This window comes from Pan paniscus, chromosome 1, assembly GCF_029289425.2.
Source record: "Pan paniscus chromosome 1, NHGRI_mPanPan1-v2.0_pri, whole genome shotgun sequence".
In the NCBI taxonomy this organism is placed as follows: Eukaryota; Metazoa; Chordata; class Mammalia; order Primates; family Hominidae; genus Pan; species Pan paniscus.
Genome location: NC_073249.2, coordinates 46,548,639 through 46,573,105, shown reverse-complemented (window position 1 = coordinate 46,573,105; position 24,467 = coordinate 46,548,639). Strand labels below are relative to the sequence as shown.

At 47.6% G+C, this 24,467-nt stretch overlaps 1 protein-coding gene across 2 annotated transcripts; it reads left to right on the top strand.

The window, feature by feature from the left end:
• Positions 1–1,421: 1,421 nt before the first annotated feature.
• MGAT4E (alpha-1,3-mannosyl-glycoprotein 4-beta-N-acetylglucosaminyltransferase-like protein MGAT4E) lies at positions 1,422–21,223 on the top strand. 2 transcript variants are annotated; one of them, NM_001422473.1, is given in 5 exon segments: positions 1,422–2,678; positions 3,299–3,564; positions 10,806–10,873; positions 13,759–14,408; positions 15,695–16,881. In NM_001422473.1, coding segments are annotated over 2 exon segments (1,296 nt in total). In that variant the 5' UTR covers positions 1,422–2,678; positions 3,299–3,564; positions 10,806–10,873; positions 13,759–14,236; the 3' UTR covers positions 16,819–16,881.
• Positions 21,224–24,467: the final 3,244 nt, after the last annotated feature.

Sequence of the window (24,467 nt, the reverse complement as noted above, 5' to 3'; positions counted from 1 at the left end):
GATAGCCGCTATTTAATGCTACTGTGTGTAAAGCACTGTTCTAAACGCTCTGCATGTATTAGCTCACTGAGTCTTCACAACCACCATATTGAGTAGGTAAGATATTATCCTCATTTTGCAGAGCAGGCAACGGAGGCAAAGAAAGGTTAACGAACTTTAAGAGATACGAACACTTTTGAGGCGCCTTTTTTCTTTTGGCGGGAGACGGGGGACGGGGGTGGGGGGGGTAGTGTCCAGCACCCTCAGAAAAAAGGAGGAAGCTCAAAAAGTAGAACGTCAACATTGAAATGACCTCTTTCATCCAGAAAGCTGCCAAACGTGTATGCAAGGAATGTTTGTCAAGATCTTAGTTCGCTTTCAGATTCACCTAGTGGAAGGAAATCTCTTATGCTTAAGAAGTCTTCAATTAAAAAGGGGGATGGGCGTGGGGGGAGAAGAAAACCGCCTTCCCTTCAACAAATTTTTCCCAGAGGTACCGGGCCCAGGAAAGAGTTCACAGTGGTCCTCGGAGAACGTATTCCCTTTCTTAGCTCTCCAGGGCTTTGGGACCTGAAGCCTTTTCCTGCTCCCTACTGCAATGGAGAGTCAAGCCCAGGGGACAGCTAATACACTATTAAAAGAATTATCAGTGCAAGATAGATACGCGATGTGGCAAGTTATAATAGAATCTAGGTAGTGGGTATAGAGGAATTTGATGCAAATTTCTTTTAACTTTACTGAATATTTAATAATACTAAATAAAAGTTGGGTAGAAGAATTATCGTCGATGGCTCTTTGGTGCGCATTCTGGGCCTCCGAGGGTCTTGATGAAGCTTATGTAGTGTCATGTGCTCTCTCGGGAGAGCGTTGACTATTTTCACTCCTAACGTTGGCATCCTACGAGCCAGGTAGGCATAACTTTGAGACAAATTCTAGACTTATATGAGTTATGATTATTATTTAACTGAGATGGACAGGAAGAACAAGCCTAAGAAAGTCTTTCCCAATTCTCAGCTGCGTCCTACGATTCCCTCTCGCTCCCAACTCTCAAGGTCTCCCAGTCCGGCTTCCTCCATTTCCGGTAGTGACCCTAAGTGATGAGATTCCATCGCTCCCAGATCAGGCCGCAGCTGTTTGGCTCCCAGCAGACCCGGTGTGACGTTAAGGGACGGGGCGGTTGCCGGCGTCTTGAGGGGAACCTAGGGACCGAGAGGACTCTCCGGGAAGGCAGCCGCTCCCCCGCCCACAACAGACGCTCCCCTTGCCCTTTATGATGTTTACATGGGCGGAGGGATCCCTCCCAGCTGACAGCCACACCGCGCCGGCCCTTCTTTTTTTAAAGAGCCTAGCCACGGGCGCTGATTGGCCGGCAGCCGGGCGCGTCATCCTCCGGGGGCGGGGCCCGTGCCGCATTGTCTCGTCTACGGCCGGCTGGACACCCCAGAGGCCGGACCTGGGCAACCCCATCCTGGAGGTGCCGGGGTCGGAGCTCCCAGAGGGCTGGGTGCGAGGCCTAGGCGGGGTCAGGTTCGGGTTCCTAGGCCATAGCGGAGCTGCAGCCCAGGCGGCCGGAGCGGAACCCAGCCCCGCTCCGAGTGCCACGTCTCCAGGAACCCCCTCCTTACTCTTGGACAACACTCCGCCCCCGCCCGGGCCTCCGTCCCCCAAACCGCCCTCATTTGTGCAGCGCCAGATCCTTCGGACACATCCCTAGGTGTCTCCATCCTCATTCGGTCCATCCAACTCCCAGACCTCACGTCAACCGGCTGCATCCCACTTTCCAGCCTGCGCCCCAGATCTGCAGCCTTCGCCCCTAGATACACCCGCCTGGTGATGAGGCGCTCCTCGCGTTCCTTCCGGTAGCCGCGTTGCGAAGACCACGCTGCCGGGTTGCAAACTTGGGGGAACTTCCTCCCTCCCCTCCCCCTGGGCGCCGTGCAACTGCCCTGGGACCGGGTTCTGGGATGAGGGGGGCAGACCGGGCTCCCCAGCGGCCGGCGCAGCACGTAGCGCACGTGTAGGGCCCGCTCCCCACCCCCTCGCCGCCTCTGACAACTTTCCAGGGCTCCCGGTGTCGTCCGTGAGCCTCCCTTCCGCCCTGGCCTCCGGTCTCTGCCTTGCTCGTGCTTCTACCACCACCCTTCCCCTCCCAACCCGGTGGATCCTCTCGTCTCCCCCAGTCTCCAGTGCACCGGCTTTCCCTCGTCCTCTGCGCAGTCCATCTCAGCTCATCTCTCCAATTCAATGCCATCATCTCTCCTCACCATCTCGCGGTGCCCTGGAATGTTTGCTGTCATATGTCCCCTGTGAAACCCACAAACGCTTGCGATTTGGCCTTCTTGTTTTATTTTGTGTAGTCCTACAACGTCTTGTTACTACCCCCTATTACAACACTTATAACTCAGTATTTGTCTTTTTTCCGCGGTGTCCCTGCACTCTCCCCATACATATTCCTCTCCTGCCAGATTGTAAGCCTCTAGAGGGAAGGAGTAATGTCTCTCTCCTTGGCACCAGGCACGTGGCACACGCTCCACAAATATTTGTTGAAAGGGAGGGTAAATGGCCTTGAGTTTCTGTGGCTACCATTGGCTGAGGATGGAGCTTTGGGCTGGACAAAGAAGAATCTGGTTGACCACATGAAGCAGGAAGGAGGCTCAGAACGGTGTTGAGGGAGCCTCCACAATGGGTGGGCACCACAGGTGAGATAAACCCATCCTCCCCCATTCCCTGCCCTGCTTAATTCCCGGGAACCAGCAACCCCTCCTATGCTATCGTCTACTGCTGAGCTGGTCCCTTATGGTGGACTTCTGTGCTCACTGTTCTGCTTTAGCCCCAGCTGTCGGGGCTGCCCTTGGGGAACAGCTTACACCTTGACCAGGCGCTCATTTCTGGGTTTCTGTTCTTGGGAAGCTGGGTCTGGGTCCTGGGAGCCACCTGGTAACTAATAAATACCTCTTCCTCCTCCCATCTGCTCTTCCTCTCCTGTCCTGGAATCCCTCTCTGATGACTCAGCCCAACTGAGATCCAGGGTAACTGCACCCTCAGTCCTGGGCTTTGGTTTACCTGGGTGTGGGGCTCAAAGGGCTAGACCCTTGTGGGGGTCAGGCGCTGACAAGTGGAACATTCCCACGGTGCTGCCAGCCCTGCCCACAGGGATTGGGAGGGGCAAAGTTAGCCACACCAGGGCTTCAGGGCGTGTTTCTTCCCATTCCAGTTGGGCAACTTGAGAAGCCCTGGACTCCCAAGGAGCAATCCTGTGAGCTGCTTAGAGAAGCTGTGAGGATTAGAGGGAAACTCATGTTCCCTGTTCATCCTGCAGTGTCACCACCAGCACCCCTAATTTGGGTCTCTGGGCTGAGGGGCCCCTGGCAGCATGCTCAATGGCCTTGGATAGCTGGAATGTTTGGAATTGCCTGCATCTTGGATGAAAGTCTTAACAATAGAATGAAAACTGCTGCAACATTGTGTCAGCACTTTACAGACCACCACTGTAAATTCCCAGTTGAAACTGGGAATTTGGAATTCCATGTTCAACCAAATCATGCTGAGTGCCCAGCACAGCGTCTGACACACTAAATGCTACAGGTGAATTCCCTTTTTCCTCTTTCCTGGCAGGAAGCGGGGATGGGGAACCACTAGAAATACTGTAATAACATGAATAAGACAAGGCCATTAGCCGGGAGTAAATCATAGAACATCAGCCCTGTGAAATGAGTGGTATTAGTGTTACCATTTTTCAGATGGAGAAATTGAGACTCGGAAAGGTTAATTAGCCAAAAATCACACAGACAGTAATAGCAGAGCTAGGAAAAGAATGTTCATCCTAGTACCTACCTTTGATCTTCCCAAAACACCAAACTGACTTCTAAAGCTGAAGAAAGAGGACACAGAAGCTTCATGTCAGATCTCACCACCAGCTGCCCCTTAATCTGCCAACATCGAACCATTCTCTCCCCTCTAGACTACAGTGGCTTCAAACTTTGACTTATCTCCAGTATTTTTTTTGTACATAGCAATAGCAACAAAAGTTTCACAAAACAATATTACCTTTGTATGGCCAGGCACGGTGGCTCATGCCTGTAATCCCAACATTTTGGGAGGCCGAGGCGGGCAGATCTTGAGGTCAGGAGATCAAGACCATCCTGGCCAACATGGTGAAACCCCGTCTCTACTAAAAATACAAAAATTAGCCTGGTGTGGTGGCGTGTGCCTGTAGTCCCAGTTACCCAGGAGGCTGAGGCAGGAGAATTGCTTGAACCCAGGAGGCAGAGCTGCAGTGAGCTGAGATCGCGCCACTGCATTCCAACCTGGGCGACAGAGCAAGACTCCGTCTCCAAAAGAAAAAAAATAGCCAGGTGTGGTGGCACACACCTGTGGTTCTAGCTACTTGGGAGGCTGAGGTGGGAGGATCCCTTGAGCCCAGGAGTTTGAGGCTGCAGTGAGCTATGATTGTGCCACTGCACTCCAGCCTGGGTGACAAAGCAAGACCCTGTCTCTAAAAAGTAACAATAATCGGCCGGCACAGTGGCTCATGCGTGTAATCCCAGCACTTTGGGAGGCTGAGGCAGGCAGATCACAAGATCAGGAGATTGAGACCATCCTGGCTCACACAGTGAAACCCCGTCTCTACTAAAAATACAAAAAATTAGCCGGCCGTGGTGGCCAGTGCCTGTAGTCCCAGCTGCTGCGGAGGCTGAGGCAGGAGAATGGCGTGAACCCAGGAGGCGAATCTCGCATTGAGCCGAGATTGCGCCACTGCACTCCAGCCTGGGTGACAGAGAGAGACTCTATCTCAAAAATAAAATAAAATAATTTTAAAAAAAACAATAATCTTAATTTCAGTCACTCCCTCTATATTCCCCATGAACAATGGAATTCTCCCAGAATATCGTCTACATCATATACTAAATCAATAATTATATCTTTTCTCTTCCATTTATTTTTCACCATTTATTTTATTCACTGGTCTGTATTTATTTATTTATTTATTTTTGAGACAGAGTCTCCCTCTGTCACCCAGGCTGGAGTGCAGTGGCGCGATCTCACTGCAACCTCTACTTCTTGGGTTCAAGAGATCCTCCTGCATCAGCCTCCCGAGTAGCTGGGACTACAGGCACAGGCCAAAACGCCCAGCTAATTTTTGTATTTTTAGTAGAGATGGGGTTTCAACATGTTGGCCAGTCTGGTCTTGAACTCCTGACCTCAGATGATCTGCCTGACTCAGGTGATCTGCCTGACTCAGCCACTCAAAGTACTGGGATTACAGGTGTGTAATCTGCCACCCTGCCTAGCCACATTTTCCTTCTATCTCTACCCACAGCCCTTCAACCCCAGGGATCACTTTGTGCCTTATCTTTATAGCACCCTATGCTAAACAGGTGCCACATCTAAGACCAAGAGCTAGCATAGAGTCTTCGAACCTCTCAAGACCTGAGTGAAAGCAAGAGTTAAAAACTCAAATGCCTGTGTAGAAGCCAGACAGGTACATGGGGGAGGTGAACAAAGTGAAGTCTGTGGAGAGGTGAGAATGCAAGTCCAGCTACTGGGGGCACATCACTACTCAGACCAGGGTTGCACCACGTTTCTATTTTTCAAGAGAAGCCAGTTATTTAGGCTTTTATATAAAAGCTCTCCCAGTTTTTGTTTGTTTGTTTGATTTTTGTTTGAGACAGAGTCTCCCTCTGTAACCCAGACTGGATTGCAGTGGCATGATCTCATCTCACTATAAACTCCACCTTCCGGGCTCAAACAATTCTCCTGCCTTGTCTTTCCAAGCAGATGGGATTACAGGCATGTGCTACCATGCCTGACTAATTTTTCATTTTTAGTAGAGACAGGGTTTTGCCATGTCGACCAGGCTGGTCTCAAACTCTTGGCCTCAAGTGATCCGACCACCTCGGCCTCCCAAAGTGCTGGGATTACAGGCATGAGCCACGCCTGTTCAGCTCTCCTAATTCTTTTTTTTTTCCCCCCTGGCTGGAGTGCAGTGACATGATCTCAGCTCACTGCGACCTCTGCCTCCCAGATTCAAGCTATTCTCCTGCCTCAGCCTCCCAAGTAACTGGGACTACAGGCACGTGCCACTGCACCCAGCTAATTTTTTATATTTTTATTAGAGACAGCGTTTCACCATATTGGTCAGGCTGGTCTCAAACTCCTGACCTCATGATCCACCCACCTCGGCCTCCCAAAGTGCTGGGATTACAGGCGTGAGCCACTGCACCCAGCCTCCAATTCTTAAATGTTCAATCTTTCATCAGATTTTTAAGAAACAGTGTGTGGGCCAATCACACATGCCTGTGGCCACGCCCCTTCTCCACCTGCCAGAAGAGACTAGTGGGATGATGAGATTCTTGCCCTTCAGAAAAAACAATGGTTGCCAAGGGAGCATTAGCTACGGTACCCAGAGATAAATGGTGGAATGGAGGTGAGCTCCTGGCCCATCCCTACCCTATGGGTCTAGCTTATGCTCTTAGGCTTAAAGGAGAACTCTGGCTTCCAGCAAAGTGCAGAGCCCACTCCTGGAACACACACTGGCAACAGGCACACTGTCATGGATGGCCACCCCTAACTGCAATGTGGATGAGGAACCTGGGTGGGGTGTCAGGGCTTTTTAATATTTATTTCTCCTTCTCTATTTTTTGCCTCCTCTAAATCCCTTAGAAAAGTGGGAATCAGATGGCAAGATACAGAAAGGTTCTCAGAGTGTTGTGCATCTGTGTGAAAATCTAAAAAAAAAAAACTGGGATGAGGATTTAGGAATAAGGGAAGATGGATCTCTCAGGTATAATGGGAAAGCAAGCAGTGCTGGTCTCCATGGTTGAAGATGGTAATCATTCCTTACAGAAAAGAGCTAACATTTATTGAGTGCTTGCTGTAAGCCAAGAATGTTTATGTGGATACTCTCTTTTTTTTGTTTTTAAAAATAATAACTATTTATATAGGATGATCTCTTTTGATCCTCGTAAGAACTCTTGAAAGTAGCCATCATTTATTTTTATTTTTATTTATTTTTTGTTAGCCCAGCCCTGTCCTGGGTAGCCATCGTTTTTATCTCCATTTTATAGATGAGGAACTGGGATTCAGAGAGGCTGTCACTTGGCCAAGGTCACATGGACAACAAGTCTTGCAGAACCAGATTCCAGCTCTGGCTGTCTGTCTGAGTCCCGAATCTGAGCGCTTAACCATCACCTATATACTGCCCTTCTCTGGAGTACTGCCCAGTCCCCCTGACTGACACCGCTGTGCCCCTAGCACCTAGCATAGTGTTTGTTGAAGAAAGATGACCATTCACCATTATCATGTAGTCCCTATAATTGGCAAGTTAATAAATACTTGTTTAGCATGTTCTCTGGATCAGGTTTTATGCAGAGTGCTATGGATACAGCACTGAATCAAACAAAGTCCCTGCCCTTTAAGGGCTTATATTCTAATCTAGTGGATGGAGACAGACAATAAACACACACACAAAGAAGTAAGTTAACTTCTGGTAGAAATAAATGCTGAGAGGCCAAGCGCAGTGGCTTGCACCTGTAATTCCAGCACTTTGGGAGGCCAAGGCGGGCGGATCACTTGAGGTCAGGAGTTCGAGACCAGCCCAGCCAACATGGCAAAACCCTGTCTCTACTAAAAATACACAAATTAGCCAGGTGTGGTGGTGCATGCCTGTAATCCCAGCTACTCAGAAGGCTGGGGCAGGAGAATCTCTTGAACCCTGGAGGCAGAGGTTGCAGTGAGCCAAGATCGTGCCATTGCACTCCAGCCTGGGCAACAGAGTGAGGCTCTGTCTCAAAAACAAAAGAAAACAATGAAATAAATTATGAGAAAAACAGAATACATGATAAAAGTACTGGGAGGCTGGAATGGGAGGGGTGGCAAGCGCTGTTAGCCACAGTGATCCAAGGCAGCAAAGAGAACATCAGAGCTCAGATCTGAATGTTAGGAAGAAAGCAGCTATTGGAAAATCTATAGTAGAGAGTTCTAAGAAGAACATTGAATGTCATGAAGATATTGTAAAATAAAAAAAAAATAGAAAAAAATTTTAAAGAGGAACAGCATGTGCAAAGACCCTGAGTCACGAAACAGCTTGGTATGTCCGATGGACATACCAAGAAAAACAAAAGAAAAAGAAAGTCCCTGAGGCTGGAGAGTGGGGAGGGAGATGAGGTCAAAGCAGCAGGCAAAATGCTAGATCAGGGGTGGGCGTGGTGGCTTACGCCTGGAATCCCAGCACTTTGGGAGGCTGAGGCGGATGGGTCACTTGAGGTCAAGAGTTCGAGACCAGCCTGGCTAACATGGCAAAACCCCGTTTCTACTAAAAATACAAAAATTAGCCGGGTGCGGTGGCAGGGGCCTGTAATCCCAGCTACCCAGGAGACTGAGACAGAAGAATCACTTGAATCCAGGAGGCTGGAGGTTGCAGTGAGCTGAGATTGCACCACTGCGCTCCAGGCTGGGCAACAGAGTGAGACTCTGTCTCAAAAAACAAACAAACAGCGGCCGGGAGCGATGGCTCACGCCTGTAATTCCAGCACTTTGGGAGGCCGAGGTGGGCAGATCACAAGGTCAGGAAATCGAGACCACGCTGACTAACACAGTGAAACCCCGTCTCTACTAAAAATACAAAAAAATTAGCTGGGAGTGGTGGCGGGCACCTGTAGTCCCAGCTACTCAGGAGGCTGAGGCAGGAGAATGGCGTGAACCCGGGAGGCAGAGCTTGCAGTGAGCGGAGATCATGCCACTGCACTCCAGCCTGGGCGACAGAGCGAGACTCTGTCTCAAAAAAAAAAAAAAAAAAAAAAGCAACAACAAAAAACAACAACAAAAAAACCAAACACTAGATCAGGTGAAAGCCTGCACACCATGGGTGGAATTTGGGTTTCATCTTATTTGCAGTGGGAAGGCACTGGGGAATTGTAGGCAGGGAGTGGGTATCACTTGATTTACAATTTGAAAAGGTCTGTCTGACTGCCATGTGGACAACAGATTGCAGAAGAATCAAGGTAGAGGTGAGAGATCAATTAGGAGGTGGTTGCAGTAGTTCAGAAGATGATTTTGAAAAGTGGTCATATTCTGGGTAAATTTTGGAGGAAAAGGTAGCAGGATTAAATAGACTGTGGAGTATTAAGGAGAAAGAAGGCTGGGTGTGGTGGCTCACACCTATAATTCCAGCACTTTGGGGGCCAAGGCAGGAGGATCACTTGAGGCCAGGAGTTCAAGACAAGCCTGTCCAACATAGCGAGACCCTGTCTCTATATAAAAATCAAGAGTAAAAGAAAAAACAAGAAGAGAGGCACCAAGTATAACTCCCTGATTTTTTTTTTTTTTTCTCTAACTGGGTGAATGGTGGTGCTATATACTGGGGTAGAAAAAGCTTGGGGAGGAAATGATTTGGGAGGTAGGAGGAATCCGTAGTTTTATTTTGGTTCTGTTAAAGTTGAGATATCTTATCATCCAATGGAAGATGTTGAATAGTCAGGTAATCTGGAGCTCAGGATAGGGATCAAGATAAGAGTCAGGGCTAGAGATAAGATTTGGGAGTTACCTGATAACATACATACACACATTCATGTGTGTGTGTGTGTGTGTGTGTGTGTGTGTGTGTGTGTGTATCTATATTACAGCCATGGGACTCGGATAAAATCACCCAGGGAAACTGTGTAGGAAGAGAAGAGAGCCCTATGAGACTGCTACATATACAAGGTGGGAAGAGAGTGAGCCAAGAAAGGAAACTGAGAGGGACCAATCAGCGTGGCAAGAGAGATGCCAGAGCAGAAAGTCTTTTTTTTTTTTTGAGACAGACTCTCGATCTGTCACCCAGGCTGGAGTGCAGTGGTGCAATCTCGGCTCACTGCAACTTCCACTTCCCAGGTTTAAGCGATTCTACAGTAGCTGGGACTACAGGCGCGCACCACTGCGCCCAGCTAATTTTTGTATTTTTTTTCGAGACGAGGTTTCACCATGTTGGCCAGGCTGCTCTGAAACTCCTGACCTCGTGATCTGCCTGCCTCGGCCTCCCAAAGTGCTGGGATTACAGGTGTGAGCCGCCGCACCAGGCTGCACCCCCAGAAAGTCTTTCAAGGGGGCAATAGTGGTCAACCGAGTCAAAGTTGCAGAAAGGTTGAGTAAGATGAGAAGGGAGAATGTGAAATGAAGCGGGGCTAATTAACAAAGACAACACTTTCAAGGGGCTTTGCTGTGTGCAGTTGTAGAAAAATGGCACAGAACTGGAAAAGAACACGAATTCAGGGAGGCATTTTGCTTTTTGCCTTCTTCCTGCTGGAAGATAATAAACCTCCTTTTCCTAGTGATGAGAATCGTCCAGTAGAAAGGGAGAAGTGGATCATGCAGAAGAGAAAGGAAGTGGATCATGCAGAAGAGAAAGAGGATAACTGCAGGGGTGAAGAACTTGGGAAGGCGAGAGGGAGTAGGAGTCCGAGCCTAAGCGTCAGTGGAACCAACAGGAGGGAAGGAGAGAATGTAGGAGATACGTAAGGAAGTAGGGGACACGGTGCGGGTGGGGAGGTGAGTGCTCAGTATCTAAAAAGATACTGATGCTGGTCTTTAGGGTGAATGCGAAGTCATAGCTCGCAGTGATGAAGCACAAACAGGTCACATGTAAGTCCTGCATGTGCATTCCTCTGACAATGGGGAGTAGGTGGCTAGGACACAACAGTAACATCACAGAGGGAGCTTAGCTCAAGGATAGAAAACTGGGGAGACCTTTGTTTGCTGTGCCTGGCCTCACCCTCTGTTCATTACTCCTAGAGTGACTGGTCCTTATCACCCCAGCTCCTTTTTGTTTTTCTGTCTCCTGCCTTTTCCAGAAGTCTGTTGAACTCAGAGGGCTGAATGACAGCAGTCTTCCCTCCGTGACTGGGAAACTACACGGGAGGTACCAAAGGGGAACAGAGCTATGCCTGTGGTGGTGAAACCCTTTAACTGCAATTAGAGCCTTATTCCCTGCCTAAAGCCTTTTTTTTTTTTGAGAGAGAGAGAGAGACAGAGAGGGTCTCACTCTCCCCTAGGTTGGATGGAGTGCAGTGGCACAATCTCAGCTCACTGCAGCCTCGACCTACTAGGCTAAGGCGATCCTCCCACCTCAGCCTCCCGAGTAGCTGGGACTTCAGGCATGTGCCACTACACCTGGCTAATTTTACTTTTTGTAGAGACGGGGTCTCACTATGTTGCCCAGGCTGGTCTCCAACTCCTGGCCTCAAGTGATCCTCCTGCTTTGGCCTCCTGAAATGCTGGGATTGAAGGCCTGAGTGCCCACACACTTTCACTGGGTGATCTTTATCCAAGTCCCACCTCGCCTGGCCCAAAAGCCCCCACCCCCTTTTTTTTCCCCTGAGGTGGAGTCTTGCTCTGTTGCCCAGGCTGGAGTACAGTAACACAATCTCGGCTCACTGCAACCTCCGCCTCCCAGGTTCAAGTGATTCTCCTGCCTCAGCCTCCTGAATAGCTGGGATTACAGGCACATGCCACCATGCCTGGCTAATTCTTGTATTTTTAGTAGAGAAGGGGTTTCGTGATGTTGGCCAGGCTGGTCTTGAACTCCTGACCTCAGGTGATCCACCCACCTCGCCCTCCCAAAGTGCTGGGATTACAGGCGTAAGCTACCATGCCCAGCGGTGTATACACACACACACACACACACACACACACACATTTATGGTCTAGAGAAGAGAGGCCTATTTCTTTTACATGAAGAGGTTTGTATGTGAATCACCTATGGGACTAAAAGTCTTTCCTAAAGGAAGCCAAGTAAGAAAAGTTTAATCTGTAAAGCCTTACTACTATAAGATTTTTTTTTCCCTCATCACTGTGATTACCTGGAGATATAAGTATTATTGTTATTATTTGTTTTTCTTAAACAGAGGTGGAGCTCTCCCTATGTTGCCCAGGCTGGTCTCAGTACTACTGGGCTCAAGCAATCCTCCTGCCTCAGCCTCCCAAAGAGCTGGGATTCCAGACGTGAGCCACTGTGCCCAGCCTACTTTTCTAACTCATCAAAAAGCGAAGTGGCTAAGGGAGAAAAGCATGTTAACCTCTACCAAAATACTAAACTGGAAGGCATCCCTGGAATGGGGAAGATTAGAGAACAGTATGGCCTCAGGAGCACAGAAATCACTGACTACAGCTTTTCTTTTGTGTACTGATCACACAGGGAAAGAATCAAGAAGGGGTGAGAAGGCATATTAAAGCCTTTCCTCTGATAATCTTGAAGCAATCAGAGAAACACATCTCACTAGAGAAAAAACACTCACAGAGGAAGAGAGCAGCATACAAGCACTTCTGAGGCTGAGCCAGCCTGAATTCCAATAACCCAACACGCAGGAAAGGACTTTTTTTTTTTTTACTCTAAGTTAACAGAATCATGTTCTAATCAAGGTCTGTGAATAAGATTAAAGATGGGAATAAATTAAGGATACTCTTTATGAAAAAAAGTGACAAAGACACCAATTTGGCATGGCATTTGGCAACACTTCAGGTTTAGTTGTTTTAATAGTTTGATTTGGTTTTTAAAAATGTGGGAGGCAGGGTGTGGTGGCTCACGCCGGTAATCCCAGCACTTTCAGAGGCTGATACAGGAAGATCATGTGACCCCAGGCGTTCAAGATGACCCTGGGCAACACAGGGAGAGCCTATCTCTACAAAAAAAAAATTTTTTTTTAATTAGCTGGGTGTGGTGGTGTGCATCTGTCGTCCCCGCTACTTGGGAGGCTGAGGTGGGAGGATCGTTTAAGCCCGAAAGGTCAAGGCTGCTGTGAGCCATGATCACGCCACTGCACTCCAGTCTCAGCAACAGAGCGAGGCCTTGTCTCAAAAAATAAAGTAAAAAAGCAGGGGTAAGGAAAGTACAATGGCCATCTATTTACTCAGATAAATTGACTGTATCGGCCAGGCACGGTGGCTCACGTCTGTAAACCCAGCACTTTGGGAGGCCGAGGCGGGCGGATCATGAGGTCAGGAGATCGAGACCATCCTGGCTAACAAGGTGAAACCCCGTCTCTACTGAAAATACAAAAATTAGCCAGGCATGGTGGTGGGCACCTGTAGTCCCAGCTACTCGGGAGACTGAGGCAGGAGAATGGCGTGAACCCGGGAGGTGGAGCTTGCAGTGAGCTGATGCTGTGCCACAGCACTCCAGCCTGGGCAACAGAGTGAGATTTCATCTCAAAAAAAAAAAAATTGACTGTATCACTAAAGCTTCAGCCAACCTTCATCATTTTGAGTAGGGGAGACTTTGGGGAAGTTGAATCTCCAAGCATATGAAGTGAATGCAACAAATATCATCACGGGACATGTGATCTTCCTTCTTTAGCAGGGAATAAGGCTCTATTGTATCAGGTTCCTAGATTAGATAAAAGGGTGTGCTTGGATGGCAGGCACAGAGGTTCATGCCTGTAATCCCAGCACTTTGGGAGGCTGAGGCGGGCAGATCACTTGAGGTCAGGAGTTCGAGACCAGCCTGGCCAACATGGTAAAACCCCGTCTCTACTAAAAGTACAAAAATTAGCCAGGCGCAGTGGTGCGTGCCTGTAATCCCAGCTACTCGGGAGGCTGAGGCAGGAGAATCGCTTGAACCCAGGAGGCGGAGGTCATAGGGAACTGAGATCTTGGAAATAAGTTAACAATGAGGAAAGATAGAATATGGGGGCGGACATGGGGTGGTTAATACAAGTGGAGAAGCCTTCCAGAGGGCAGAAGGGAAGTTCTAGGCATGGACTGGAGGGAGAGAGTTCTCCAGCTGTACACGTTGACTTCTTGCTATAGGAACTGTATCCTGACGCAGACGTGATGCGGTGTTCCATCAGGAAATGCTTCATACTCTCAGTGGGCATTGTATTCCTGTGGCCCTTCATCACTTTGAAAACCCCCAAGGAAACTGAAGATGATCAAAATGTGATGACTGTCAAAGGCCAAGTAGCAAGTCTTGAGCCTTGCTCAGTTTGGGAACTGGGAATATAGGGTGGAAATGGTGTGGACAGGCAGATTCTGGAAAGCCCCTGGGCTTTCTTCCTTCCTGACCTTTTCACCTGAGAGCAGGAAGCTCCAAAGGGAATGGGGGTATGGACCTGGGCCTATTAGTCCATGAAGAAGCTGTATTTATTTTCCTTATTCATTAAGGTAAAGAAGACAGCAAATACTGCTTGAGCCCTGGATATTTTAGCCAATGGCCAGGCATCCTGAGAATGTGCCGGGCTCACTCTAGGGAGAATGGTTCACTCCACCTCTTCCCCTAGAAAAGCTTATGGGAAGCCACTGGGGTGTAAAATTTGTTCTTTTTATGAAAGGATATATATGTTTGCCCTTGTCAATGCCCCCGGAGGCCAGTTATAACAGCCGGAAGGACCCAAGACCACTAGAAGACTGGCAGAACCTCACCTTCAAATATATGGAAAAAATCCAGAAGAGAAGAAAGAGTGAGTACCAACAAGAAGGAGGAATTCAGTATCCTAGGGGAAGTAGGGACAGCCAGAGAGATCAGGCAGATAGGAAGGAAAGCAGAAGAGGGAAGGAGAAAAACAGACTGTGCCCAGGAATATTAGAATCCGGCAGACAATGGCCAAGTGTGGTGGCTCATGCCTGTAATCCCAGCACTTTGGGAGGCCTAGGTGGGTGGATCACGAAGTCAGGAGTTCGAGACCAGCCTGGCCAAGATGGTGAAATCCCGTCTCTACTAAAAATACAAAAATTAGCTGGGCACAGTGGGGGACACCTGTAATCCCAGCTATTCAGGAAGCTGAGGCAGGAGAATCGCTTGAACCTGGGAGGCGGTAGTAGCAGTAAGCCAAGATCGCACCATTGCACTCCAGCCTGGGCAACAGAGTGAGACTCCTTCTCAAAAAAAAAAAAAAAAAAAAAAAAAGAATCTGGCAGTTAATTCTCTCCTCCTTCCCCAAGGCAAATATTTATATATCAGCAGTATGAGGAGGAAGGAGGAAAAAGATAACGTTGGCTACTACTTTTCTTTTTTTCCCTTCTTGGCCAGTTACTAAAGTTAATTGCTATAAGAAGGTGGAATCACTAGATTAGAGAACATTTGGATTAGAAGGGGTCTTAGAGTCGCATAGTCCAACTCCCCCAGTTTATGGATCAGGAACTAAACTCAGGGCTGAAGGGACTTGCTCAAGATCACACAATCAGTGGCAGAACTGGGACAAAAACTCCAGGCTCCTGACTTCCAGGGGAAGTCCTTTTCCTAATATACCTCCTTCAAAGGGCAGCTTTGGGAAGACGACAACAATTGACAACAATATAATAATATAATTGACAACAATTATAACTATTATAATAGCTAATATTTATTGAGCCCCTAAACCATACACCACAAAGTTCTAGGCTCAAAGAAGACTGAGCAGAACCCACAGACACTCAGCATCACCTAGCTTAGTACTTCTCAAACTTTACTGTGCATACAAGTTACCTGGTGATACTGTGAAAATGCAGCTTCTGATCAAATCTGAGGTAGGGATCGAGATCCTGTATTTGAAATGAGCTTACAGAGCAGCCTGATGTTGCTGGACTAAGGACCACACTTCGAGCAGCAAGGATGTAAACATCCCCTCCACCAAGGGAAAAACAGGTGGGAAATAAGAGGGAGGAAGGAAGAGTGAAGGTCCCACATAGGATCCCAACCCCTAACCCTTCTGACAACCGTCACTATTACTGTGCACTGACAGTTGTCCCTATTTTTACCTCTCCTCAGCATGGCTGACAGTGGGGATCTCATCAGTGCAGCAAGGGGATGGAAGCAGCCTCTTGTACACATTGGTCTCCCTGTTCCGTGTTTCTTCTAAGGCTGAGCAGAAACGTCTCACGGTGCTGGTCCACCTGGCAGATTCTGACCTCACCTGGCTCAGAGAAACTCTTGCCCATATTTCAAGCCTCTTCAGCCCACAGATCTTGAAAGGGCAGTTGCTACTGATCCATGCTTCATCCGATGCCTACCCCACTGTGGAGAGCATCAGGGATGAGGCCTTTCATGGCGAATTCTACTCCAAGCAGAACGTAGATCATGCCTTCCTCATGAGCTTTGCCACAAAGTTCTCTGATTACTTCCTGTTAATAGAGGACAATGTCTTTTTTGCCCCCAACTTTGTCACCCACATTCATTCAAGGGTGACCACCATGAAGTCCAACTCGTGGGTGCTAATGGAGTTCTCCAATATGGGCTTCCTTGGCAAACTCTTCCACAGCAGGGACCTCCCACTCCTGGCCCATTTCCTCCTTCTCTTCTACAAGGAGAAACCCCTTGACAGCCTGATTTCTCATTTCCATACGCTCCTGGTCCAGGAAAGCCCAATCCTCTGCAGACCTTTCCTATTCTACCACAGGGTCTCCTACACTGCCTTTGATCATAAGCAGAAGGCCACAGCACTTCAGAAAAAGAATGCCGATGGTCCCAACAACCCGCCTGGAGCTGTCTTCACTGATATGCAGCTTTCCGATGTGCATTTCCCCTGGGAGGCCTACACTCTGGATGAGTCATTCTTTTGGACACACAACATTAGTATAGGAAACCACCTGACGGTGATTCTGAACCATCCAGCAAACCTGAGCAGGGTGCAAGTGATGACGGGCTCCATTGTGGATGGGAGGTACGCCCTGGAGAAGGGGCAGGTGGAGCTGGGCTACCAACCTGAGGGGGTGCCGCAGCACTGCACCAGCTTCGCCTTGCTGGGACATCTTTCGGAGGGGCAGATGGATCAGAAGATACTTCTGAAAGGTATGGGGTACCACGTGAGCTGTGTGAGGCTGGTGGTGAAAGCTGGTCAGGCTGGGGGGCTCATGATCAGGCATATCTACCTCTGGGAGAAAAATGACAAATAGCAGCAAGTGGATCAATGCTGAAGATAAATCAGTAGAGGTATGAAAAATTAAAATCTTAAAGTCATTTCATTCTAGTCTATATGAGTGACATAGGGGAGACACAGTGGAATGAAGGGCAGACAGAGAAGACTATCAGTCTGTTGGTGCCGCCAAGATGTCAGGAGACTTGTTGCTTCCTTTCTATCCAAACAACTCTCAAAGGATATCTTTTGCTGTGGCATATATAGCTTATCCGAATTTGGGGAGAGTTTTGGTCACTCCCAAAATCTTTAGATACCTGGGATGCTGAGATCAGCCCAAATCAAGGTGTCCCTGTGGATACATGCATGTGCATGTATGCACTTCTATGTTCACACGGAGGCAGAGGTGGGGATGAGGTATGTGGTCATAGGAGGGCAGGCAGGAAAATCACGGCTGAATACCTAGAATTGACATCATAAAAAGCCATGAAAGGGACTCTCATTAGAAGTTAAAATCTCCGAAGTGCAGGAAAGTAGCAGATGGACAAATAGCAATAAAACGAATCCCTTAGCTCTATTATTGAAGCTGTTTCACAGTGCCAATCTAGTTCCCTCCTTTCCTCACCAACAAACTTGGGCACAAATAGGTTTTAACTAGGCTGGGTATGGTGGCTCATGCCAGTAATTGCAGCCTCCCTTAGGAGGCTGAGGTGGGAGGATCTCTTGAGGCCAGCAGTTCAAGACCAACCTAGGCAACACGGCAAGACCCTGTCTCCACAAAAAATTAAAAAGTTAGCCAGGTTGTGGTGGCATGTGCCTGTGGTTCTAGCTACTCAGGAGGCTGAGGCAGGAGGATCACTTGAGCCCAGGAGGTTGAGGCTGCAGTGAGCCATGATTATGCCATTACACTCCAGCCTGGGTAACAGAGTAAGACCCTGTCTCCAAAAAAAAAAAAAAAAGTTTGTAACTAAAGCTTCACTCATCAGCAATTCATCCCTTAACTCTGGTTTCTGTGTCCACACTGGCCTCTGCATCCACAATGCTACTGAAACTCTTCCCTATTTGTCATGACGAGAATAGTCAAAACCCAGTGACTTTTTCAGATCTCATTCTCCCTAACTTTCTGCAGCAATACACAGTTCTAATTATGTCTTCCTTCTCAAAATTGTCCTCTTCCTTTACTTCTGGGATTCATCAGATATTTATTGAGTGCCTACTACATGCCAGGCACAAAAAAAGCTACTATCTGTGAAGAGGGTTTTTATGGGAGTAAGATATACACAGGTGTGTTAAGCATCACATTGAGGTTAAGTACAGGGTCCTTGGGAGCACAGAATTGCTGTTCCCAAAACATTCTTGAGGATTTAGGAAAGGCTTTCTGGAAGATGTAACATCTAAGCCTAGACCTGCCAGATCATTAGAGAAAATAGCCAAGTGATATGGGAAGAGAGGCAGGGAGACTTTCCAGTAGAAGAAGCAGCATGCGGTGAAGTGGGCCAAAGGTGAGACAGAGTAAATCATTTAGTGAAGCTGGAGATGGAGGGCAAGCCTGGGTGAGGGTAACGCAGAAGATGAAGCCACAGGACTAAGAAAGGGCCAGCTTAAGAAGGTCAAAGGAGGTCAGGCGCAGTAGCTCATGCCTATAATCCCAGCACTTGGGAGGCCGAGGTGGGTGGATTGCTTGAGTCCAGGAGTTCAAGACCAGCCTGGACAACATAGTGAAAACCTGTCTCTACAAAAAAAAAAAAAAAAAAAAAATTAGCCAGGCCTGATGTCATGTACCTGTAATCCCCGCTACTCAGGAGGCTGAGGAGGGAGAATCGCTTAAGCATGGGAGGTGGAGGTCTGCAGAGCCCAATCCTCTGCAGACATTTCCTCTTCTACCGCAGGGTCTCCTACACCACCTTTAATCACAAGCAGAAGGCCACATCTTGCTGTGAGCCAAGATTGCGCCACTGTACTCTAGCCTGGGTGATACAGTGAGACCCTGTCTAAAAAAATAAATAAGTAAAAAGAAGGGCCATAGATAATCAAGTGGCAGAAAGAATTGTCTTTTCAACAAATGGTGTTGGAACAACTGAATATCTACATGCAAAAGAAGGAAGTTGGGCTAGGCCTGGTGGCTCACACCTGTAATCCCAGCACTTTGGGATGCCAAGGTGGAAGGATTGCCTGAGCCCAGGAGTTCGAGACCAGCCTGGGCAACATGACAAGACCCAGTCTCGGAAAAAAAAAAAAGAGGCCGGGCGTGGTGGCTCACGCCTGTAATCCCAGCACCTTGGGAGGCCGAGGCAGGCGGATCACCTGAGGTCAGGAGTTCTAGACCAGCCTCAACATGGAGAAACCCCGTCTCTACTAAAAATACAAAATTAGCCAGGCGTGGTGGTGCGTACTTGGGAGGCTGAGGCAGGAGAATAGCTTGAACCTGGGAGGCAGAGGTTGTGGTGAGCTGAGATCGTGCCATTGCACTCCAGCCTGGGCAAAAAGAGCGAAACTCCGTCTCAAAAAAAAAAAAAAAGAAAGAAAAAAAGAAAAAGAAAAATTAAATTAAAAAAAAAAAAGAATGAATTTGGACCCCTAACTCACATCATATAAAAAATAAGGCTGGACATGGTGGCTCACGCCTGTAATCCCAGCACTCTGGGAGGCTGAGGCGGGTGGATCACCTGAGGTCAGGAGTTCAAGACCAGCCTGGCCAACATGGTAAAACTCTGTCTCTACTAAAAATACAAAAATTAGCCAGGTATGGTGGCATGTGCCTGTAATCCTAGCTACTCAGGAGGCTGGGGTAGGAGGATCCCTTGAACCCAGAAGGTGGAGGTTGAAGTGCGCCGAGATCAGGCCACTGCACTCCAGCCTGGGAGACAGAGCAAGACTCCATCCCCCCCCCAAAAAAAATTAACATAAAAAAGCATTATAGACCTAAATGTAAGAACTAAAACTATAAAATTCTGAGATGAAAACAAAAATATCAATCGTGATCTTGGATTAGGCAAGTTTCTTAGATATGACACCAGAACACAAGCACTCAAAGAATAGATAAATTAGACTTCAACAAATTAAAATTTTTTGTGTGCTTCAAAGCAACTATTAAAGTGAAAAGACAACAAACAGCATGGAAAAAAAATTTGCAAATCATATATCTGATAAGAGACTGGTATCCAGAATATAGAAAGATTTATTTATTTATTTATTTGTTTTTGAGATGGAGTCTCACTCTGTTGCCAGGCTGGAGTGCAGTAGCGCGATCTCTGCTCACTGCAACCTCTGCCTCCCAGTTTCAAGCGATTCTCCTACCTCAGCTTCCCGAGTAGCTGGGACTACAGGTGCGCACCACTACGCTCGGCTAATTTTTGTATTTTTAGTAGAAACAGGGTTTCACCATGTTGGCCAGGATGGTCTCAATCTCTTGACCTCATGATCCGCCCGCCTCGGCATCCCAAAGTGCTGGGATTACAGGTGTGAGCCACCGCGTCCAGCCACAGAAAGAATTCTTACAACTCAATGATAAAAAGACAAATAACCCACTGTAAAAATGGGCTAAGGGATTTCTCCAAAGACAACATACCAGTGGCCAATAAGCACATGAAAAGATTTCATCATCAGTCATTAGGGAAATGCAAATCAAAACCACAAATGAAATACCACTTCACACCCACCAGGATGGCTATTTTTTTTTTTTTTTTGAGACAGAGTCTTGCTCTGTCACCCAGGCTGGAGTGCAATGGCATGATCTTGGCTCACTGCAACCTCTGCCTCCCCGGTTCAAGCAATTCTCCTGCCTCAGCTGCCTGAGTAGCTGGGAATATAGGCACTCGCCACCACACCCAGCTAATTTTTTGTATTTTTAGTAGAGATGGGGTTTCACTATGTTGGCCAGGCTGGTCTCAAGCTCCTGACCTCATGATCCACCTGCCTTGGTCTCCCAAAGTGCTGGGGGTCCAAATTCATTCTTTTTTTTTTAATTTAATTTTTCTTTCCGTTTTTTTTTTTTTTTTTTTTTTTTTGAGACGGAGTTTCACTCTTGTTGCCCAGGCTGGAGTGCAATGGCGTGATCTCGGCTCACCACAACCTCTGCCTCCTAGGTTCAAGCTATTCTCCTGCCTCAGCCTCCCAAGTATGCACCATCATGCCTGGCTAATTTTGTATTTTCAGTAGAGATGGGGTTTCTCCATGTTGAGGCTGGTCTAGAACTCCTGACCTCGGGTGATCCGCCCACCTCGGCCTCCCAAAGTGCTGGGATTACAGGCGTGAACCACCGCGCCTGGCCTCCTTTTTTTGAGACTAGGTCTTGTCATGTTGCCCAGGCTGGTCTCAAATTCCTGGGCTCAGGCAATCCTTCCACCTTGGCATCCCAAAGTGCTGGGATTACAGGTGTGAGCCACCATGCCTGGGTGGCTATAATTTTTTTTTTAAAGGAAAATAAATGTTATCTAGGATGTGGAGAAATTAGAATCCTCATACATGCTGCTGGGGTTGTAAAATGGTGCAACCACTTTGGAAAAGCATTTAGCAGTTCTTCAAAATATTAGAATTGCCATATTATCAAGCAATTCCACTCCCAGGTACATACTCAAGAGAATGAAAACATACATTCACACAAAGGCTTATACATGAATGTTCATACCAGCATTATTATAAACAAAGCATGGTAACAATGAACATGTCCACCAACTGATGGATGGGTAAGGAAAATGTAGTACCTTCATACAGTGAAATATTATTCAGCAATAAAAAAGAATGAAGCACAGATACATACACATATGAACCTTAAAAACATTCTGCTACATGAAATAAGCGAGTCACAAAAGGCTACATATTGTATGATTCATTGATATGAAGTATCCAGAATACACAAATCCATAGAAACAGGAAGTAGATTGGTGGACAGGGGCTGGGGAAAGGGGAATGGGAAATGACTGCTAACAGGTGTGGGGTTTCTTTTTGGAATGATGATAATGTTCTGAAATTGACTGTGGTGATTGTTGCACTACTCTGTTAATATGCTAAACACCATTAAATTTGAACTTGGAAAAGAATGAATTTTGTGGTATGTGAATTATATCTCAAAAAAAGTTATTTAAAAAACAAACCAGCCAGGAACAGTGCCTCACACTTGTAGTCTCAGCAACTCAGGAGGCTGAGGTTGGATCACTCGAACCCAGGAGTTCAAGGCTGCGGTGAGCTAAAATCACGCCACTATACTCCAGCCTGGGCAACAGAGCGAGACTCTGTCTCAAAAACAAAAACAAAAGGCTGTAGAAACAAATGAAAGGGTTTAGGCTATCTTGATGGTAATAGGGAATCATCAAACAGTTTTCGGAAGGACAACAAAATGATCCGAGTTGTGCTTTGGAAAGATCACTATGGGCATCATGTGAGGACTAGATGAAAAGAGGTCATGATGAGGAAAACAATTAAAGAAGAAAATACGGGCCAGGCACGGTGGCTCACGCCTGTAATTCCAACACTTTGGGAGGCCAAGGCGGGCAGATAGCTTGAGCTCATGAGTTCAAGACCAGCTTGACCAACATAGTGAAACCCTGTCTCTACAAAAAAAATACAAAAATTGGCTGGGTGAGGTGGTACATGCCTGTAGTCCCAGCTACTTGGGAGGTTGAGGTGGGAGGATGGCTTCACTCCAGGAGGCAGAGGTCGCAGTGAGCTGAGATCCCACCACTGCACTCCAGCCTGGGCGATAGAGCCAGACCATACCTAAAAAAAAAAAAAAAAAAAAGAAGAAGAAAATATGTATAAGGTGTCAATTTCAGTGCCTGGCATATAATAGATATTTGATAAATGGCACTTCCCTTTTCTTTCTCCATGGACTGAGATCATATCAGGGCACTCTGCCTTAGACAGTGACTGAGGCCTCATTCTCATGTCTACAGGGGCTGCAAGACAACATAGCTGGGTAAAGTAGGCCTGGTGTAAGAATCCAGCAGCAGCCAGGCATGGTGGCTCATGCCTCTAATCCCAGCACTTTGGGAGGCCAAGGCAGGCGGATCACCTGAGGTCAGGAATTTGAGACCAACCTGACCAACACAGAGAAACCCCGTCTCTACTAAAAGTACAAAATTAGTCAGGCATGGTGGTGCATGCCTGTAATCCCAGCTACTTGGGAGGCTGAGGCAGGAGAATCTCTTGAACCCGGGAGGTGGAGGTTGCAGTGAGCCAAGATCACGCCTTTGTACTCCACCCTGGGCAACGAGAGTGAAATTCTGTCTCAAAAAAAAAAAAAAGGGGCCGGGCGCGGTGGCTCACGCCTGTAATCCTAGCACTTTGGGAGGCCGAGACGGGCGGATCACGAGGTCAGGAGATCGAGACCATCTTGGCTAACACGGTGAAACCCCGTTTCTACTAAAAATACAAAAAATTAGCCGGGCGTGTTGGCGGGCGCCTGTAGTCCCAGCTACTTGGGAGGCTGAGGCAGGAGAATGGCATGAACCTGGGAGGCGGAGCTTGCAGTGAGCCGAGATCGCGCCACTGCACTCCAACCTGGGAGACACAGCGAGACTCCGTCTCAAAAAAAAAAAAAAAAAAAAAAAAAAAAAAAAAAAAAAAAAAAAAAAAAAAAAAGGAATCCAGTAGCAAAAGTGTCATTATAACTGACAGCTGAGGCTCAGCCTCCGTGTCTGGGGGATGGTGGAGAGTGGTAGGCTCATGGCAAACTCAGGTCTGCATGCCGTCTCTGAAGCTCAGAGTTACTGGACAGGTGCCCTGGGGGAAGGTGGGTCCAGCTTTGCAGATCTGGTCATTTGTCAAGAGAAGTTGGAAATTTCAATTTTTATGTTAGACCTCTCAATTTTCTGAATGCTGGCAACTAATTCAGAATATCATCAACAGATGGTTTTAACACAATGGCCAGCTGCAGTGGCTCACACCTTTAAATCCCAGTGCTTTGGGAGGCTGAGGTGGGAGGATTGCTTGAGCCCGGAGTTCAAGACTAGCCTGGGCAACAGAGTGAGACCCCCACCTCTACAAAATAAAAACAAAAACAAAACACAATCATCATCAACAACAAAACAAGAAAAAACACTACGAGCCACTGTTTTGCTCTGTTCCGGGGAGGCTTTCTCGAGTTAACAGTTTTGCCTCAGGTTACCAAGTACTTGATTGGGTTACAACTTCCTGGAAATCATTTTTAGCTTCAGAAGCACTGGTCCCCTAAACGGATTCCTGGGACATACCCCTATCTCTGTCAGTAACACTAAGCCCCTCTGAGCGTGGATTACTCTGCAGATGGCCGAATCGATCTGTTGTTGATTCTATTAACTCCACTTTCAGAGGATGGCATTTTCCTCGTACTGACCCACCCACCCTATTTGAGGCTAATATTGTTTAGGACGAGCCAGCAGATGATTTACAATGAGTGTTATTATTCAAAAGAAAGTCCTATATTTGCTACAGACTGGGGTGAGGTATCAAAGGTTGGAGGGGCCTGGAGTTTAGGGTGGAGTTCGGGCCAGGTCCTGGCCAAGCCCTCACATGCGGGCAATGTGAGTTCAAGTCATACACAACCAAGTGGGCATGCCATGTCCCCGAGATAGGCCTCCTTTTTGTGTGCTGGGTCATGGGTTTCACCTTGAAGAAGGTGAATGGTGAGCATAGACAATGAGGGAAGTTATTATGGGGTTGGCAGGGGAAATGCAGTTAGGAAAGAAAGGAACATAGGTTACCGCATAGTCC